Source organism: Aricia agestis, chromosome Z (genome assembly GCF_905147365.1).
Source record: "Aricia agestis chromosome Z, ilAriAges1.1, whole genome shotgun sequence".
Lineage (NCBI taxonomy): Eukaryota > Metazoa > Arthropoda > Insecta > Lepidoptera > Lycaenidae > Aricia > Aricia agestis.
The window spans coordinates 5,194,589-5,216,532 of record NC_056428.1 but is presented as its reverse complement, the minus strand read 5'-3'; the positions used below and the strand labels follow the sequence as shown (position 1 = coordinate 5,216,532).

Below are 21,944 nucleotides of genomic sequence, written 5' to 3'. Positions count from 1 at the left end.
CGCTAAAAGAGCAGCCAATCTTTAAATATGCGTCGGTATGACAAAGAAAAATAATGTTATAATTTGATGACACGTCCTTGGTTACACTAAATATAAAATATTTCTTCAGAAAAATAGCACATTGATAAAAAACAGTTTCTCCATCCCTCTTTTACACTAAGTGTGTCTGTCTGTCTATCTATCAAACCACTGAACCGATTTTGCTGAAATTTGGTATGGAGATACTTTGAGTCCTGGGAAAGAACATAGGATACTTTTTATCCCGGAAAATATGTAGAGTTCCTGCGTGTTGCGGTCTTCATCTAGATAGTAGGTTGCCTAAAAGAAATTGCTTCAAAGTAATAAGGCCGCCTTTGTGTACATGTCTGACCTACCAATAATTATTGTTCATATTTAAGTTTCATTGTAATTAATTTTGTGCACAATAAAGTATATATTTTGTTTGTTTAGTCTATCTATTAAGCGTATAGTACATTTTCAATGTGAATGTAGGCCCTACAAGAGCATTCTAAACACGCCCAGTGACATCATCGTGGTTTAAAATACTGCATGTGATAGTGTGTAATCAAGAACGATTTGTCACGCGTGTTAACTGTGCTCGCTATACAGTTAGTTTATAGAGAGGCAAATTGTTAAACAATATAACCTTAAATAGTTAAGTTCAGGCGTTACTTTGCGGAAATCCATAGCTTAAGAGCCCATATGACCCTAACTTGACTACATACTTTAACCTAGATCTCAAAATCTGTAAGGTCTAGAAAACTGATTTTTTGACTCAAGTAACTTCAGTTCATAAAGATTAAATGCTCAAGACGAAAACACGATTACTCAAAAAATGCTCGATAGTTTCTTTTTTACAAAAAACCTTGTTTTAGACACATTTTTGCTTGGATCTTCGAAGTTTGCTGTCTTTTCTTTAATATTTTTTAATATCTAAAAAGGCATTGATAAAACCTAAATTTGCTCAAAACACTTTTTTCATAATCATTATAGTTCGTCTTTTATTCAAGTAAAACTAACTCGGCGATGCTTCCGCGCCGTCCTTTTTCACCTGGCATATGAAAGACGGGCGTGAGTGTGAAGAGAGAAGGACGATGTTTGAATTTTAGAGTCAGGTGAGCTCTTAAACTATGTTATGCGTACACTTACTCATTTACTTACAGGTTGAGGTTTATTTCGTGGCATATTGCTAGAAATAATAACATACAAAATATTAACAGAACATTATGTTTTCAGTAGACATCGGTTGGTACTAAGAGCCTGTTTCACCACTTCCTGGTAAGTGCCGGATAGGCTGTCTACAACTTAACTTGACACATAGTGTATGGAGCATCTGTCAACCAAATTGTGGATAGACTATCCTGCACCTTATCAGGAAGCCCTAAGGGCCTGTTTCAACACTTTCTGATAAAGTGCCGAATAGGCTATCCACAGTTTTTTTCACAGATTCTCCATACTTCATCTGTCAAGTTACACTTAACTTTACTGATAAGTCTCGAATAGGCTATACACCACTGTGTATAGCCTATTCGAGACTTATCAGGAACTGGTGAAACAGGTTTTAAGTGTTTTAAAATATACGAGTACCATCGAAGAAATTGTTTTATAGGCAGCTGTTGACGGACCTACGACATTAGGTTGGATTATGGATGGATTATTGGATGGATTGGATCATTAATCCAATGTACTTAACTCATCATAGATTATATTCAGTAGGTATCCTTACTAAAACTTAATCACAATAAAGGTGAAAGTTTGTGAGTTTGTGTGTTTGTTACTTCTTCACGTCTAAACGGCTGGAGCGATTTTAATAAAAAGTGTTATGGTGTTAGTTGATACCTTGAATTAACGCAGAGGCCACTTTTCACTGCGGGAAAATATCACAATTTATTGTCCCTAATAAATCATGGGTAACACCGCTGGGCACAGCTAGTGCTAAGATAAAATTACAGATTAGACGTCCAATATAATTGACAAGTTAAGCTTAGAACGTAAATCGCTTTGTACACAGATTAGTTAAGTAACACAAACCGAGAATTCAAACGAAGTATTTCACAACCATACTAAAGTTCCTTGTCAATTCTTAACGGCCAGTTAAACTGCAGTTAACAGTTTAATGAGATTATTAAACCGCGTTTATCAATACCGCCTCCTAGAACGGGTTTTTACGACTTAAACTAGATTAAATACGACATCTTCGTGACCCATTACTGTACTGATTTATTATCTTAGCTTTTATGGGCAAAATTGAAATGAAGGCCGCCACATTGTAAAGTTTTCCTTATTGGCCGGTTTACATTATTTCAATCCAGTAATCCACTCCAGCGCTTTTTTGCAAAATTGCATTCCAGTGAATTCCAGTGCACGATAACATTATTTCAATTAAGAATCCTTACCAGAAGCCTAACTGGGCACTGCAAGCTCAACGAACACCTAAACAGAATGGGTATTTGTAGAATAACGACTTACAGATTCTGTGAGGAGGAGGATGAGACACCTATTCGCCTTCTCCTCGACTGCCCTGCTCTACTACAGAGCAGGAACAGGTACGAATTTCCTCTGTGGATGAGTATTCGTGGCGACCAACGAATACTCATCCACAGAGGAAATTCGTGGCACCAACCCCAACCATATCACATTTATGAGCAGTATTGAGTTGGGGATGATACCCTAGTGCGAAGGAGTCACATAAGGATCTATTGATCCTTATGGGTCGCAGTGACGTCAGGGCTACAGCGACCTGCCTTAAAATGCGCTGGATTTGATCACTGGATTGGAATAATGTAAACAGGCCATAAGATACCGCTCTTTTATACTTACACCTGTCACGAGCATAATGATGACTTGACATAACCCGACCAAATAAAGTAGGTCTGCCGTATGCCCATGATTTACTAATTATAGTAAATAATATAGAGTTTTTATTATTTTTACATTAGTTTTAATATATATTTCTATTCACAGTGAAAATAAACAGACATTCGCCAGTGTATGCAAGTGTTTCACACGGCACAATCAAAAAAGTTAGTGCACTATAAAATCATTGTAATAAAATCGATTTAACGGATTTTACCAGCTGCTTTGATATCGAGGAAACGAGATCTGGAAGTCCAATAAAATGCAATAAACGTAAAGTAGAATTTCGGTAAATTTAAAATGTAAAAGTAAATCAAAAATCCGTGGATTTTCCTTCATAGTGCAATAAGGGAACGGTAATTTAGAAGTTCTCTCAACATAATGTAATACAAATATGGCCGGCATTCAAACGAAGTACATTCTTACATATAAGTTTTTGGAGTTTTCAGCTATTTGGTTGAATAAATGTACTATCAATGTACTTACATCCCAGGTGTAGCCTAAATGCTTAGTCAAAATGCATTCGCAGGTCTCGCCTACGTCAGTCGCCATGACGTTTTATCACTGCATTATGTTAATTTTTTGTACATGAAACTGAAAATCCTTATCCAATATTTCCACAATTCGTTAATAATTTCTAAACCTTAAGGGTAAGGTTGCCCAGAAGCACGTATCAAGAAATGAATTGCATTGTAATTTGTATCTCAATAATGTAAAAAAAGCATCAGGGGCGTTATAGCTACCTTATCTGACGTATCGATTATACGGGCCCCCGGACTAACGAGGCCCCATTCATAAAAAAAAACTCCCAATATATTTTTAATATGACAAGACATTATATTTTTTTATTTCATCGTGCGTGCAAAAATGTTTGATTTTAAAAATAATTATAATTTTTAAAAAAGTGTTAGATTCTCATTTCTTTTAATAATTAATAATTACCTATGCCAAATTTGTATACGCGACGCATATTACGCTCCTCAAAAGCATGCAAATTACAGGGTCAGTTAAACTCGGAATACGTGAATTCGGAAGGGAAGGGAAGCGTGAATTCGGAAACGGCCCAATCGGGAATGAGAAAATGATGTTATAAAATTTTATCTCCAACTCAATTCGGGGGCGGATAACGTGTCGGAATTTTTTACCCTTTACGCCTTAACGCGAAAAAATGGATATAATACGCTGTTATTGGCCTTATTGAAATACTTTCGATATTTAAGGGGTATTTCACACTTGCAAGTTGCAACATATAATTAAAAATAAAAACCAGTTGAATCTATCTAGGGGTTTAATGTTACATTACACGCGAATGATCGTCGGTCAGGGAGGTAGTATTGTAATGTAACGCTCAATGTCGAATCTAATGTTACATTACTCGTGAATGCTCGCGGTGAGGGAGCACCTTGAAGGTATCAATAACATTATGATGTGCGGTACGTCGTCGCTAATTGTGACGTAACTGTCGGTATTCGGGTTATCGCCTGACATAATGGCCTACAAGCGATTACACGGGATGGACGAAAGTGTTTGAACTATAGAGCTCGGAGTGGAGAGATGTGGCATTGGAATATCTTGAACATTTTTATATGAAGGGAGTTGGCAGGTTCGATTTTTGTAAAGAAATCATGCAGTTTTATTCTTTGTTCGATCCAGTACCTCATCACACTACAAAATGGAATCTTTTGATGATTTTACAATGAAATTGGGACTAGGAACATTTTTTTAACTTAAAAGAGGCTTTCGCATCCTCGCGGCAAGTGACTGCGACCGTCAAAAATTGAATAAAATACCACTTTATGACCTGGGCTATAAGTCGCATTTTTCTCTCCGCCACTACAAAGCAGCAGCGGCAGGCGCTAGACCAATGTCGGTAGAAAATGAATCCTATAACCTAGGTCATAAAGTGTCATTTTATTTGAATTTTTATTGGTCGCGGTTGCAGGTCGCTTGTCGCGAGGCTCAGAAAGTAAAGTAGGATCCCGATGCGACATTATAGCAGTTTAATTATTTGTTCTATCCAGTCTAGCCCCGTTCTACAATATGGTAGTTTCAGTGGAAACTCTGGATGTTTTTTGAAATTGACATTTGGGAGTTGGGACTTAGGACGTTAGATTTTTTCCCTTTTAAGAATTAAAACGGAATAATAAATAACACGTGTTCTTTTTATGTATTGTCTAGGTCTGTATAATCTTATCTATAGGTTCAAATGTCTAATTCCTAAGTCCTCTCAATCAAAACCCTAAGGTCCTGTTGTACGACTTCATGATAAAGTGCCGGATAGGCCACAACTTTTATGACAGACTCTCCATACTCTGTCCGTCAAGTTAAGTGGTGGATAGCCTAACCGCCGCTTATCAGGAAGTGGTGAAACAGGCCCTTAATATTCCAACTTAAAACTCAACTTCATTTGCTGGATGCTTCTCCAACTTTCACGGGCTATGGTATCAAATTATTTGATAGATAATAGTAGTGTTATACACGGCCAATAAATTTAATAGAATTTGGGATGGTTACTTACTATGAGTTATGCGGATATGCTTTCTCAAGACAAATCACCACTTAGGCCCAACCGCTGTAAGGGAGTTGTAAAAATTTTATAGAAAATGTTTCATGCGATTTAGAGAATGGTTTTTCATACGGGTTCTCCTACTTAAGTGATTTAATATCCTTAACACGTTGATGGATAGTACTTTTGTACTATTGTTCCTAGTTTGACAGTACTTCTTTTCATACTTTGCCTATAGACATAGTGTCACAACACACAGGAAATGTAATATATATGTAGCACGACAGTAATTATGTGTCCATAGGCGTCATCCGTCAATCAGCTATCGTCAGCAAAAGGGTTTTCGCTTGATCCGGTAACGAAGCCGCATCAAATAAGTCCTATAAGTATTTATTGCTGCTGTTCATAAGAATCCCTACCCACCATCTACAAAATATGATTTTATTTTTATGGAAAACATTTAGCAACCCGCGATGCACCGCCGCTGCGCAGTACTGGGCTAAATGTATGAAAAGACGACGTTTAGAGGCGTAGTGTGCGGCGTGGGGGGCGAAAAATGTTCAATGTGTGCGTGACCTATAAGTGTGTGTAATTCATTACATGGTGACAACTGACAGTACAAATTCTAAGATACCTCTACGGTGACACTACAAAAAGCTGCACGAAATGCTTGTATGAGAAATCGATCGTCTAGAAGCGTACTCTCTGTGGCTTGACCTAAACTCATACGTCAACAGGCGTACTGTCGTATCGCATTTTAACATTTTTTGAGTATTTACGTCTATGGGCGGTACTGTCCATCAACGTGTTAAATACTTAAGTTTAATTTTGTAAATTGAAAAAGTGTGTCTGTTTTTCTATTTTTAATCTCTTGACACTTCTTAAACGGCAGAAACGATTCATTTATTTGATAAAGAGTTATTTTAAGTGACACACGATAGTTATCGCTGCGTAAAAATGTACTTATGGTTTTCCAGAACACAATTTTTACATGGTCTGCGGCTCCCACCTTCTAAGTCCTAGCGTTAAGAGCCCATATGACCCTAACTGACTACATACATTAACCTAGATCTCAAAATGTGTAAGGTCTAGAAAACTGATTTTTTGGCACAAGTAACTTCAGTTCATAAAGATTAAATGCTCAAGACGAAAACACGATTACTCAAAAAATGCTCGATAGTTTCTTTTTTACAAAAAACCTTGTTTTAGACACATTTTTGCTTGGATCTTCGAAGTTTGCTGTCTTTTCTTTAATACTTTTTAATATCTAAAAAGGTATTGATAAAACCTAAATTTGCTCAAAACACTTTTTTCATAATCATTATAGTTCGTCTTTTATTCAAGTAAAACTAACTCGGCGATGATTCCGCGCCTTCCTTTTTCACCTGGCATATGAAAGACGGGCGTGAGTGTGAAGAGAGAAGGACGATGTTTGATTTTTAGAGTCAAGTGAGCTCTTAACAGTAAGTGTAAAAAAGTAAATAGTTTACAGATTTCTTTAACACTTTAACACTTTGCAGCGCTCGGTGTTGGTGACCAACTTTATTTCTACGTGTTAAAGTAAACCGAGTTGTTAAGTGAACTTGTTGAAATGGTACCAAGTCCCGAATAGCTCAGTAGTTAGTTTAATCAGTGACTCAAAACTTAATAATGTATGTGATTGTACGATTTGAGTTTTGACAATTTTCGTATATGTACCGTACTTAGGGCCAAATCAGACCGCAAAGCGACGAGGCGAGGCAAAGGGCGGCGCGGCATAAATTTGTTTAGAATTGACAGATTTCAATTGCTTGACAGTTGAGACGTCTTGCGAATCTGTCAATTCCATATTTTAGAAATGCATCTACGCGTCGCGTTGCCGTCTGAATCACCTTAGTTTCTTTTTGCCTCAGTTTCCAAAGTCTCAAAAAGACATACCTTCAGTTTACAAACATAATATACTTTATAGTTTAAAAAAGTCTCTAAATCGACCTTTATGAACTATGAATCATTTCCGAAGACATTGAGACTATTATAACTTCTTGAAAGTGATAATCATCTTCCGAAAACGAATTCAGGTTTGTCCACGGTTTGTCATTGTTAAGTGGTCAAAACAGTCTAACTGGGAAAGCTACCGGAAGCGCAATTTTCGTAGCAGCACATAAAAGCGACGATAAACAAGCGCTGTTTGCTTTACTTTCTGTCTGTGTTTGTGTGAGATAGAAAGCATACAAAGTTTTGATATTTTAAAAATACTGATGCTGTTGCTGGTAAAAGGTTGATTTTTTATTCTCTGTTCATGCCTAATGTTTAGTACAGTCTGTCAAGAAAGTGAAGAAATTAAAAAATGACAACATCGTAGTGTCATCCCCTTTAAATCAATCTAAGAAAAAAGGGTTGCCACTTTTTAATTTCTTCACTTTCTTGACGGACCATATATATTAAGTATGTTTGTTTGTAACGTTATGTAAAATTTAAAACAAAAAAAGTACCTACATTATTAAAATCATAGAGTAAAATATGAAGTTTAAATTTTAATTATATTTGTGAAAGTAGCAGCGCTGAAAGACCAAATTTTTGTTTTTCACTTTTGTATCCAGGGCAAGCGCTTCAGAGCGGCGGCGTCACGTTTTCCCATATAAAATTGAAAAAAATGTGGTGTTTCAGCGCTGCTACTTTCAAAGCGAACTTTAGTATACATAATATAAGGGAAACATACACTTATATGATGATGATGGCAATGCAGCAATTAATAATAAATAAATCATTTTATTCATCTCCACAAATTACAAGGATATATAAAGGTACTTAAAAACTAATTGTTTACACATACGAGTATTTATTAAGTTGTAACTTGTGGGAGATCTGGAGTCTAAACTAGGCCAAGTTTGTAATATAGATCTCCAGGCCCCCCCAACCAAAATTATTATATGTATTTGTGTACAATTTGTGAACATCACTTAGTTACACTCATTATAAATTACCATAAATCGTTGCATTAAAATAGTAAAACAAAACCGCGCGTCCCGCCGCATAAAGTGGAAGGCTAACGCAATTTTAACTTGCAACTTGCCCCAAGTAGTTTTAACAAGCGCGGTAAACGGGGTAAATATTTGGATAGACTCCGATCGAAGAGAAGTCAGGGCTGACACCGACAAGAAAATGTGAGGTCTCTGGCCGCACTTAGACACGTTTGATGATTACTTTAATTTAATGAAGATTTGACATTAGCTGTAAGTATTACGTTTTCACTTCATTAATAAACATTGAATTAAAATAAGGCCATAATTTAATGCCTCTAAAAGTGGCCATTGATTTTTCATTTGCTCGTCCTACATTTTACTAAAGCATTTATATCAGAAAACATTTAAAATCTCACTGTACTTAATAATAAAAATGTAGGTAAGGGTCCTCTTACTAAATAGAAGTATAATTAATATTTTTAATTTTAGCTGTAAGAGGCATAGCACGTCCGATTTAGTGTAAATATTTGCATAATATTTTTTATTCGTAGTTCTTAGGGTCAGACCGCAATGCGACGCGTTCATTTCTAAAGAACTGAATTGCGGTCTGAATTGACCCTTAAGAGCTAAACCTCTCGTTTGGCAACCCTGAACCGCTTCCGACATTTTTCATGCCAGAATAGACTGTAATATATTAGCATAGATACCAAAATGACGTTTTCCAATTTAAAATATTCATGGAGTCGCGGCGTCGGAAAGAAATCGACTGAATTACTTTAACTTTGACAATCCAAGTCGGGAAGTGTGTCAAAGTTTCCACGACACTTGTTCTATTATTTGAATTAGTTATGTTCTTATTTTAAAACTTTGAATTACATTTTTCTTTGTAGTGCCAAGACTCGGACGCTAGGGATAGGCTACGGCCTATGAACTACGGTGCTTATTTGACAAACTATTCAAAATAAATTTTGAGCCACCTAGTCACCCTAGGTGGCTAAAAATGGCACTAGTGATTGGACAGTACGTGTCATTGGACAGAGTACAAAAACACTATATTATTTATTAAGGTTGCTTTAAAAACTACCTGTTTTTCTTCAACCTTAATAAATATTGTGTTGTTGTGGTTTGTTCAATGACTGGTACTGGTCCAATCACTGTCCACTAGTAATTTACCCTACGTCAATTTAAAACCTTTTTAGCACACTTCTTGCCGCGATATCTAATATTAGTAATATTTTTAATTATTTATATTTTTATTTCATGTCTTTCCTGATTTTTTTTTAAATTTATTAATTTCAAGTAGTGTTAGGGTTTAATCAAAATTAATTGATCACGTGGCAACAAAATATAAATTATTGTATATTATATTTTTGTTCTACCACTGTATTCCACTTTGTTCTATATAGTATAATATAAAAAATGTTTTGCTGTTATTTCCACTATTCCTATTATGAGCAATAATTATTAACATTTACAAATGGTTCCAAGCTGCATGGTAATTATGGTACTACTGCCATTTCTTACGTGACTACAAACTATTTGATACTACCGTTATCATTAGTATTTACAGAGTTCTAGCATGTCCTTAGTGTTAACAAAATAAGGATCACTATTTGAGGTAGCCTTTGTAACATTAGAAGTACGCGCACAATATGCCGAGCCGCAGCGTGAGCAAGAGGACGGAAATCTGGTCAGATCTCTTGAGTACAATATATTTTGTATAAATTTACACCGGTACAATACTGCCCCGCTCAGCTCTTGGTCATCAGGATCAGTATCATTCTTATTCTGGCACCCAGTGTAGCGCTCTTATAAAATTTAAGAACTAAACAAAAAACTTCACTAAACTCTATAAATTCAATAATGAGAATGATAACACATTTTGCATTCAACCGATTGATATAATTATTTCACGATGTAACTCAAGTTTTCTAGCGCCGAAGGGGCAGAAAATAAACAAATGCCTACGCTTTTCATTCCTGCTCTTTTACACAGACACGTCAAACTTATGATACCTTTTTTTCGTCCGGGGTAAAATCATTTAATACTTAGCGCTCCGCCGCGACCTGCGCCCCGACATAACATGCACGCAGCTTTACATGTATTTACAAATTTTACAAATCGTTTACGCCACCATTACACAGCTGAACGTTTGAAGCAAATATTTGTCCCGCGCCCATTACACGCCCATTCACATTGAAATGAGCAGTTATATGACCATTACGTTGCCTCACCATTTCCAACGCTTTTACGATTTTATTGTTATGCTCGTACTGCAATATATCTACAAATGTCCGCGGTACTAAAAGAAAATCTAAAGCTTATTTGCTAATTAGATTAATAGTTAGTTATAGTGGCAAAGCATAATATGAGCCTAGTATTTAATTTTAACCTACATTTAATACTAGACGTATTAAAAAATTCATTAGGTACCTAATAAAATTCTAGAATAGGCCTTTATGTAAATTCTGTCTGTCTGTTACCTCTTCAAGTCCAAACCACTGAACCGATTTTGCTGAAATTTAGTAAGAGATACTTTGAATCCCAAAAAACAGCATAGAATACTTTGCATCCAGAAAAAGTGCACGGTTTCTGCGCGATAAACTAATTTTGGCGAACGGAGTTGAGGTCCTCATATAGTTTAAAATTTTTAATAAATTCAAAAATTCAAAAAAACAATATACTTATATTTGTAAAAAACGGTTGAACCTTAAAATATTATTTAAAAAGGTAACAATTTGCTTTACATTCAAAACATAGCTAGCAGCTACGAAGGAAAAGTTTTAAAATTACAACACAGCGAACAAGAAGCTGAAATCTTAAAAGAATGTACAAGAAAGAAAATGTTTACAAAAAGAATTTATCAAAGAACAAAAGGGACATTAGTATAAACGACATAACGAGGCAGTAAAAAGACACAAAAACTATGAAAGTAAAAATTTGTTAAAAGTTTTGTAGCAAAATGTAGCATAATTTGCAGAGACGTAATCCAAACTCCCATATCCATACTAATATTATAAATGCGAAAGAGTGTCTATCTGTCTGTTACCTCTTCACGCCCAAACCGCTGAACCGATTTTGCTGAAATTTGGCATGGAGATACTTTGAGTTCCGGGAAAGGACATAGGATACTTTTTGTTCCGAAAAAATGTACGGTCTCCGCGCGATAAACGAGTTTTGGCGCAACGGAGTTGCGGGCGTCATCTAGTAATATTATAAATGCGAAAGTTTGTCTGTCTGTCTGTTACCTCTTCACGCCCAAACCGCTGAACCGATTTTACTAAAATTCGGTATGGAGATACTTTAAGTTCCGGGAAAGGACATATTAGGATCCTTTTTGTCCCGGAAAATTGTATGGTTCCCGCGCGACAAACGAGTTTTGGCGCAACGGAGTTGCGGGCGCCGTCTAGTCAGCAATAAATGCAGAATTTAACTTTTCATTTCGATTTAATTTTGCTGGTGATTATCGATCGAGACTTGAATACAATACCATAGTAAAAGGAGGGGAAGTAAGTTATCTTCATACAAAGGCACCGCGCGCGGCTTGTATGTGTGCGCCATAGTATCAATGCGTCGCCACACGGCACACAACAAAATCTCGGCCAGTTGTATAAGGCTGATACCGCCGAGATTTTGTTGTGTGCCGTCCGTGACGCATTGATACTATGGCGCGCGCACACATACAAGCCGCGCGCGGTGCCTTTGTATGAAGATAACTTACATCCCCTCCTTTTACTATGACAATACAGACTTAAAAATGATTGAAATAGGATATTATAATATTATAGATAAAGTTATGGTAACATGTGACCATTTACATCCTGGATGTAAGGGGCCATAAGGCTTCTTTACCACCCTTGTTGTGAAGGGATATTTAATCACATACTTCCGAAATACAAACTTTACAATATTTAAACTAAAATTACCAAAATAAAATGTAATTCTAGCTTTGGAAAAATTGACACCGCGTAAATCCGGCTTATTTCGACCCATCTTTATTTCTTTTCCGTTTTTCGTGGTATTCGATTCGTAAAATAAAATATACCTAATTACAATAATTTATGATAGTTTAATTATATATATGATAGAAATTCTCATGTGAATATAAACACAAATCTTTACTTATCAAATAATATGATTAGATTGTCGTAAAGGAAGGATATAAGATTACTGCAAGTTTTTTGCTTTCGTTTGTGTTATCAGTATTATATCTAAAGCATCCATGACTCAGTGATTAGGAGCGGGACTCTGAACTTGGAGGTCGTGGGTTCGATTACCCACGTTGGAAAACTGTTATTTCCATGTCTGGTTAGGACAATACAGGCTAATCACCTGATTGCTGCGAATGATGAATTTGTGTACTGCGCACACACTTGCCACTATAAAATTACTCCTGCGTAACTGACATGGTTTCAATGAAACCGGCTACCGTCACCGAAACCGAGGTTGGACTTTTACAGAGTTCATCGTAAAAGTAGTAGCATTGAAAGAGTATTTTTTTGTGATTTGTATGGGCAAACTCATGACGCTGCGACGCGATGCTTGCCCATACAAATCATTAAAAAAATCGCTCTTTCAGCGCTGCTACATTCACGGTTACCTGTAGGTATACACAATACATATAATACACAGTACACTCCATATAGTATTACCGTTTAGTTTTATTACACCTCGTATAACGTGTAACAAAAATAAGTGATAAGTAATAAGTGATTTGTGATCAAGTTGATGGTTCACTCTGTTAGTAGAAAACATATTCAAATTATTTAAGACTAGCTGTTCCGCGCGGCTTCGCCCGCGTAATTTAGGAATTTCACGCAACCGTAGATTTTTCCCAAAAAAAATTGCCTATGTCCCTTCACGTGGTCTATTCTTCATGTTTGCCAAGTAACATAAAAATTGATCCGTATATAATTTACCCCGTTTTTTCCACATTTTCCTCTATTTCCTCGCTCCTATTAATCTTAGCGTGATAAAATATAGTCTACAGCCTTTCTTGATAAATGGGCTATCTAAAACTGAAAGAATTTTTCAAATCGGACCAGTGGTTCCTGATATTATCGCTTTCAAATAAGCCCTTTCATATAATTTCCCCCGTTTTTTCCACATTTTCCTCTATTTCTTCGCTTTTATTAGTCTTAGCATGATAAAATATAGCCTATAGCCTTCCTCAATAAGTGGACTATCTAACACTGAAAGAATTTTTCATATTGGACCAGTGGTTCCAGAGATTAGCGCGTTCAAACAAACAAACAAACTAACAAACTCTTCCGCTTTATAATATTAGTATAGAAAATAACATTTCAGACCTTCGAGGAAAAACCGTTTAATCAAAGTTCGCCAAAAATTCAAGCAAAAGTATTATTGACCAAATTGAAAACGTGTCACAACTTTTTTAACTCTTCAGATTTTTTTGTTTTTTCATACCTCGAGATGTAATCTCACTTTTAGATATTGAATTCAAGTTCAAAATATTTCTGTAGTTTAGTTAATAAGTCTCTAAAAGTTTTCTTAGTTATTAGGTACCAAGTATATTATAAAATGTTTTCAATAGTTTTGTTTTTTTCTCTACTCTTAAATTAAAAGGAATTTTCATTTAATATATACTAATATAATTGATGCAAAAGTGTGTCTGTCGGTCTGTCTGTCATTCCCTATGTCGTGTTACCTGTTCACGCCCAAACCGCTGGACTGATTTTGCTGAAATTTGGTATGGAGATACTTTGAGCCCCCGAAAAGGGCATATAATACTTTTTATAAATTTACGGTTTCCACGTCATAAACGAAAGTTGTTAGCATCATCTATATACATAGCAATATTCAATTCTGTACCGAACTTCAATCTTCAACGATTTCTCCCCGTATAATGTTGCCTGTCCTTCCTTCATTATACCCTGTGAGGAACCCTTAGTACTCGCCGTCGGTAACTTTAGTGGGAGGATTAACTCTTTTCAAATCTTTTACGGTTCAAATAATCCCTGGCTTAGAATTATAAATGAGTCTTCACTTCTCAGGTTACAACTTACGACCAGGGCTTAGTAAGGACTTATTTTTAAAGTGCACTCAGATTTTAAATGGTATCTTTGTTGGAACTTGGAAGTCAAACGCACTAGTTTTAAAAATATTCAGGGCCTGTTTCACCACTTTCTGATAAAGTGCCTAATAGGCTATTCACAACTTTTTTGACAGATTCTCCATACTTGATCTGTCAAGTTAATTGGTTGATAGCCTTATCAGGAAGTGTTGAAACAGGCCATCATAGTTTTATGTTGGTAATTAAGTAAAGGAGCTGCCACTGTACTTTAAGATTGAATGTATTTTTTTCAAAAAGCATGACTATTTCCATACATGTATATTTTGCTTAAAGACTACGATATTTCATGTTTCTATCCAGCTCTCTTAATCATATTTTCAAACCCGATCCAATCTAATTTTAAATCTCAAAATGTAAAAGCTAAAAGATCTGTACCGTCTACCATCCCTATCACATTCATTCAAACGGGATTTGTAAAGTTCACCTGCGCTTCCGGAACCCACAGGCCACAATGAGCCTTAACAAAATCTCCGGTCCGTTGATAATGTTGATGGATGACCCCGGCCGTAAGCCCCATAATTGCTTCTAATGTCAGTGCATCAAAGACCCATTGCCATTGGACTATCGAGAAACTGCGAGAATGATAGCTTCACGCCTTTACGTCATTGCCTTGCTTGACGTGATGAAGCTTTATGTTGCTTGATGAGGAAGTTTGTAAGCCCCATAATTGCTTCTAATTAAGTGCATCAACCTATTGGACTATTGCTGAGAAACTGCGAGAAGGATGGGTTCACACATTTACGGTTTTGCTTTGCTTGCCGTGATGAAGCTTTATGCCTATACGTCTTTGCTTGATGAAGAAGTTTTGGCCGTAAGCCCCATAATTGTTTCTAATGTCAGTGCATCAATCCATTGGACTATCGCCGAGAAACCACGAGAAGGATAGGTTCACGTGTTTATATTTTTGACTTGCTTGTCTTGTTAAAGCTTCATAACTTTACATCTCTTCTTGATGTGGTGATTTTTCGCGAGGTCATTATTTTCTTCATTCGTACAATTCGCGGTCGCGCTTTCGGAAAACTTCTCTCTTCTTCTTTGTGAATACGCATCATTTACTCCAGGACATTTATGTGCTATTTTTATGTGTACGTGCTTGATTTCATACTCACACACTTCATCGTAATTGATTCATAGTAAGCAGACTTTGGATTTTTTGCTTAGCCATTATACTCCGATTAACAATGACTAGACATTATCCGACCAAAGAACGGCGTAAGTCTGCCATTCCTATGAAACCATTTCTCTGATCGTACAATGAGAGCGATAGCAAACTGACACTGGAGCTCAACTGCGAATAATTATTATTATCCTTCTCTTTGCTGCAAAAAAATATTCTAAGGCTGGATTTGTATGCGTCCGCGCGAACGAGCGGTTTGGCCGCTACACCGCGAGACTACACGCAATGATTTATAACGATTTATTTAAATAGCGGCGCGGTCGCCCTGCTATTTATATACATTATTATTTATTGCTTATGATTTCGTGGTATAGCGGAAAACCACGCGTTTGGGCGCATATATAAATCGAGCCTTACGATAATAAGGGCCTGTTTTACCACTTCCTGATAAAGTGCCGGGTAGGATAGGATAATAATAGGCCCGCAACGCACCTGCAGCTCTTCTGATGTTGCGAGTGTCCATGGGCGACGCTAGTTGCTTACCATCAGGTGACCCGTTTGCTCGTTTGCCCCCTTATTTAATTAAAAAAAATGGTTAGGTTAGTTTTCCACAACTTTTTGACAGATTCTCCATACTCTATCTGTCAAGTTAAGTGAAACAGGCCCGTAGACTTCTCGCGGCACTTACCGTTAAAGTGTGGTTGCCCTATTACGTTTAATAGCTTCTATTTCCGATAGTAATGAAGTACTTACTTACCGTTCACTTGTTACTTCTTAATCTCCATTAATACCGGTGTATTCATTTTTGATTTTTACTGCAAGTAATAAAATCTCTATTATACTAATGCATGATCGTAATGTGATTTTTATGTTTATCCATTATTATGATATTAAGCGGCATATTTGAATCGAGGGTAACACCTATGGTCATTTTAATATTATTATTTGAAACTGTATGTATTTCTTTGTCCGTGACTTCGAGCGCTTTATTTAAAAGAAATCCTATTTTAATGACTTGTAGGTTATAGCGCCTACGCGTTCAAAATGTAGAGAAATACATAGGTATTTCTCTACATTTTGAACGCGTTTGAACGCGCTAATCTCTCGACTAGTTTTTATGTAATTTGGCACAGATAAAATAATATGTAATAAGGCTAAGAGCGGACTTCGAAAAAAAAAACATACTTACCTATAAATATGTTTTTTTTTTTTGGCAAAATGTAAAGTTTTGCACAGACACAAAATTATATTCTGTATTGTATGAATTATAATACAGAATATAATTTTGTGTCTGTGCTCCGTTGCGCAAAATCCCTTCTTCGCGCGAGAACCGCATTATTTTTCCGGAATTGAAAGTAACCTATGTCCTCCCTCCCTCAAAATATTATATATCCATACCATACATCAAAATATAACCTCCTCCTTTTTGGAAGTCTGTTAAAAATATACGATATACGTGTGGGAGAGCCATGCTTCGGCACGAATGGGCCGGCTCGACCGGAGAAATACCACGTTCTCACAGAAAACCGGCGTGAAACAGAGCTTGCGCTGTGTTTCGCCGAGTGAGTGAGTTTACCGGAGGCCCAATCCCCTACCCTATTCCCTTCCCATCCCTACCCTCCCCTATTACCCTATTCCCTCTTAAAAGGCCGGCAACGCACCTGCAGCTCTTCTGATGCTGCGAGTGTCCATGGGCGACGGAAGTTGCATTCAATCAGGTGACCCGTTTGCTCGTTTGTCCCCTTATTTCATAAAAAAAATCAGTTCAGCGGTTTCGTCGTGAACAGTGAAACAGAGCCAGACACGCTTTCGCATTTATAATAGTATTGTGTCTCAACAAACTTAAATTAATAATACGAGGATGTTTTTGGAAGTATCTTCATTAACGAGACACGGGACAAAAGTATCATTATCAACTTTGATGTTTGATTCTTGGTACTTTGATGTAATTAATAAAGTTCTACCCACATCGTGCGCCCTTTGTTCTACTCACGTTACCTTTGAACTTGGTATTTCCAAGCCACATAATACAAAATGGAAAGACAATTGTTTTTTACGGGTTCTGTTTTTATTCATCATCAACAGATCACATTATTTGAGCTTTTTCCTAATGGGTCGCTGTTAAGAATTTGCGTATTAAACCACAATTTTTCAATGCGTAATTTTTGTGTGGGATGATACACAAATTAACTGCGTCCATAGTTTCGTTTCGTCCGTCTATAGCAGAGGTTCCCAAACTCCATTGTTTCGTGGCCCACTTTTAAGGTTTTGGTGCATACTGTGGACCCCTTAGCTGCCCCCCCCCCCCCCCCCCCCAAATACTAATCAATGACACTTACTATTATTTTAAGTAACAGTCGCTGTGCTTTTCAACAAATAATCCGCCTGTGCGCCAGGTTAGGCTAGGGGTATTATATTTTTAAATATTTATAATGCCCCAGCATTACAAATAAAAATATTATTTTGTGGCACGTCTATGATATCCCTTTAGTGATTATTCAGAAAAGTGGCTCTTTAATTAGGCAGGGTTCGCCATCCCTGGCCTATGCTTTCTGATATGTGATAAGAGAAATCAAGCCTGCACAAAAGTTCTTCACTGCTAACCAAATTAATTTACATGGAGCCCCGCCTACAATTATTGTGGACCCTCATTTTTTGTCAGGGCTAACGTAAACCCCCGTCTAGTCTCACGTGGACCTCTGGGGGTCCACCTGGACCACTTTGGGAATGACTGGTCTATAGTCAATAAGTACTTTGAATTTTCTTTATTGTCTCACAACTGCTTCGTATTTTGAAAAACAATTTTCTGTACTGCAAGCATTAAAATACTATAGGACGATTACTGAGTCAAATAAATGATTCTACTAATGCACACCAAGGCGTCGTAGTTTCGGTATAAAATTTTCGTTACCCTATCCAGAAACTGGAGCACAGAATAGATAATAGTACAAAGTAACTGGAGCTACTCATTGGAACGGTCCAATGTTCTGCGGGGCTAAAATGGTCGCTTTGAAGAATCATGATATGAATCATAATATGACTCATTTTCCTAAAATCGCAAAATGCAACTCTGCTTGCAATTCATTTCTTTATTATTGTACGGATTTGACATTTGTCAGTTTCAAAGTTTTGACAATTCATTTGCTGAATTGATTGAGAGGAATTGTTAAATGTGACCATTTTAGCCCCGCCGTATGAGATATCACTCATCGAAATACAATATACATAATATTATGTATAATAAAAGGATAACCTTCTATAGTATATTATATTTCGATGAGAGTAAGCCATCTTGAATTACAATGTAATAACTACACTACAAACGACACATTAATACTCATTGATTACTAAAACATGGATAAACTTGTCACAGTATATGATTCCTATCATCAATCGTAGACCAGTATCACATAAGTCGCATCCAAATCTGAGAATGCTGAGGGAATATGAACTTTAAAACGAGGGAATAAAGGCATGGGTTTGCTAGAGAATACAGCAATAAATCTTGGAGAATCTCAAGTTCTATTGCCGTGTAAGGTATTTGACGAAACACGATACATTGTGCTGTACAGGCTGATTCTCCAAATTTAGTTGTCCGGACGTATAAACTACCCGCAGAGTTACATATGTAGACCTTTGTATAAAACCTATCCTCAGGATGGTACTATTAATATATTATTATATTCTGTACCTCAGGCCTCACGAATGTACATACAAAATTTTATTAAAATCGGTTGAGCCGTTTTGGAGGAGTTCGCGCACAAACACTGTGACACGACAATTTTAATATATTAGAAGATTACGCAGCGTATTCAAGGTCTTTGTCTGTCGTGTGGCTTTTCAAATGTACCAGAAAAAGACTACAGTAATTATTATTTCTATAAACTATTCAAGGTGTATCTATTTAATATACTTAAATAGATTTTAGCTAGTAGCTACTCTTTATCAAATTCTATAACTAATTATAAAACTACAATAATAATACTTATTATAATTATCTTAGTATTCATCACAGATTTTAGAAGCAATGTTCTAAGGTATTCATTATATTTTGCCGATCAAATGCTAATCAAAACATATTATGTATATTTCTCGTTACAGGTACGCAAAGGTTCGACGGACCATTAGGTATGTGGGACTCTCTAACTTTTAACTTTCAGTAAATGTTTTAAAAAAGGTAACTCTTAGACAATTATTATCTTCTTTTAAATATTTCGGTTGACCGAGCCAAAATTTAGTAATATAGGTAAAGTTTAGCTATTGCTAAACTCACATACGGTTTTGATTGATCGAGCAAAACGTCGAGCAAAATCCGCGGCTCAGAATTTCGTACACACATTCAGCATTGCTCGATACTTTTACCACAGACTACATAATTTACACCTTACGGTAGTTTTACTCTAAATCGATATATTTAATTCCATCAAAATGGCTCGATGCGAGCCTTCGAGCTGTGAGTTTTGCGGTCCACACAGTAATTATTACTTGATTTGGAGTAAAACTATAGAGCAAAACTGTATGTGAGTACTTAGAATAAGACTTACATATTATAAACTAGCTGTTGCCCGCGACTGTATCCGCGTGGAATTCAGTTTATAGCGCGCGATGTCAACAAAATTGGTGTCAAAAGCTTTTATAAAAAAACCCTGGTACCCCTTAAATCAATACAGCTGTGCAGTGTACACACATTAAGTACTTCATTTTTTTATATTAAACTTTATATTTTATGCCAAATTTTAAGGCTTATTTAGCCCTCCAATTACACAACTTTACCCATAAAATATTTATCATTGATAGGTTTAGCCCCGATTTCACCAACGTCTGTCAGTGTTAACAGCTTGTTAAAATGTCCTGTCTTCTCTTTCATTCATATGAAAAACGAAACAGCTAACGTGATACTAATTCGAGCATTAACTTTAACAGTCGTTGGTGAAATTTGGTCTTAAGGTTACGTCACTGCCTGCACAGATAAAGTACCGAGTTATTTAATACCGTGGAATAGATATAACAATCGAAAAAATCGAGACTTAAATGTAAGATGATACCACCTCTTATAGAAAGACTTTTGAGCAAGCGTCAGCGCGATGTAGAAGACGCACGGCGCCATCTATTATGAATTTTTTGAACAAATTGACGACCCTTACAACCCTTTTTTCCAGTAAAAAAGTAGCCTATGTCCTTTCTCAGGCTTTAGACTTTTTGGTAGTTTTGGCGTTTGGCGTGGAAGCGAGACTGACAGACAGACAGACAGAGATACTTTCACATTTATAATATTTGTATAGATTATGTGCACACTGCACATCTGTTTTTGGGTATTTTGATTAATTAAGGGCCGCGCTACACCGGAATGGCAGCGGCGAGGCGAGCACTTTCAGCGCTGCCATTCCGGTGTAGCGCGGCCCTAAGAGGGGTACCACTTACCAGGGTTTTAAAAAGTTTTTAAATTTGACACAAATTTTGTTGACACCGCGCGCTATAAACTAAAGTCCACGCGGACGAAGTCGCGGGCAACAGCTAGTTATGAATAAAAACAATAATAAATAATAAAGTAAGTATGATTAGTTCTGTTACAATAATGAAGTAAAAAATAAAACGTCATCTGTTTTCATATATTAGAATTAAAATGTTGATTGCATTGATATATTTTCTGGATGGAATATAGGCCGACACGGTACACTCGAACTCCTTAGAAATGCAGTAGGAGTTCTATAAGATAAGATAGATTGATTATTATTATACCAAGTGATAATATTATTAAACATAATATTCTAACGTATTAAAAACTATAAACAAAAACATAATAACTAATAAGTATGATTAGTTCTATGTTACAATGAAGTAAAAAATAAAACGCCATCTGTTGAATCGTATTAGATCTAAAATGTTCATTGCATCGATATATTTCTGGATTTTTTATAATATTATACATAAAATATATTTAAGTTTTTGAAATATTATTTTAAAGACCCAGGAACATTGAAAACTTTTTGTTCCGCCTGCGGGACCCAGGACCCCCGGGATGAGCGCTGGCCACGCGCAATGCGAATTAATTTTCATCGATATTTTCATGGAAATAAGATATTTTCCCACATCAAAATGTAGCCTATGTCCTTTCTCAGACTCTAGAATATCTGTGTACAAAATTTCATTGCAATCGGTTCAGTAGTTTTGGTGTGAAAGCGAGACAGACAGACAGACAGACAGACAGACAGAGATACTTTAGCATTTATAATATTAGTATAGTATAATATTAGTATAGATATACTCGTACGTGCCTTTAATTTTACTTTATTAAGCTCAGCGCAGACAGCAGACTAACTATAGTTTGTGCGTTTTAAGATGATATGGGTGACACTTCTCATATTCCTTGCTACGGGTTTTTATTTACAAGAAAACAAAAAAAATCAAAATCTAATAAATTATATTCCA

General features: G+C 36.3%; 1 protein-coding gene across 8 annotated transcripts in view; it reads left to right on the top strand.

The window, feature by feature from the left end:
* LOC121738916 (collagen alpha-1(XVIII) chain-like) overlaps positions 1-21,944 on the top strand; it is a 195,560-nt gene that overhangs the window by 53,277 nt on the left and 120,339 nt on the right. For all 8 annotated transcript variants that reach the window (XM_042131192.1, XM_042131193.1, XM_042131191.1 and 5 more), the window contains exon 2: positions 19,617-19,643. In XM_042131192.1, the coding sequence (XP_041987126.1) occupies positions 19,617-19,643 (27 nt within the window). The remainder of the gene's footprint in view (positions 1-19,616; positions 19,644-21,944) is intronic.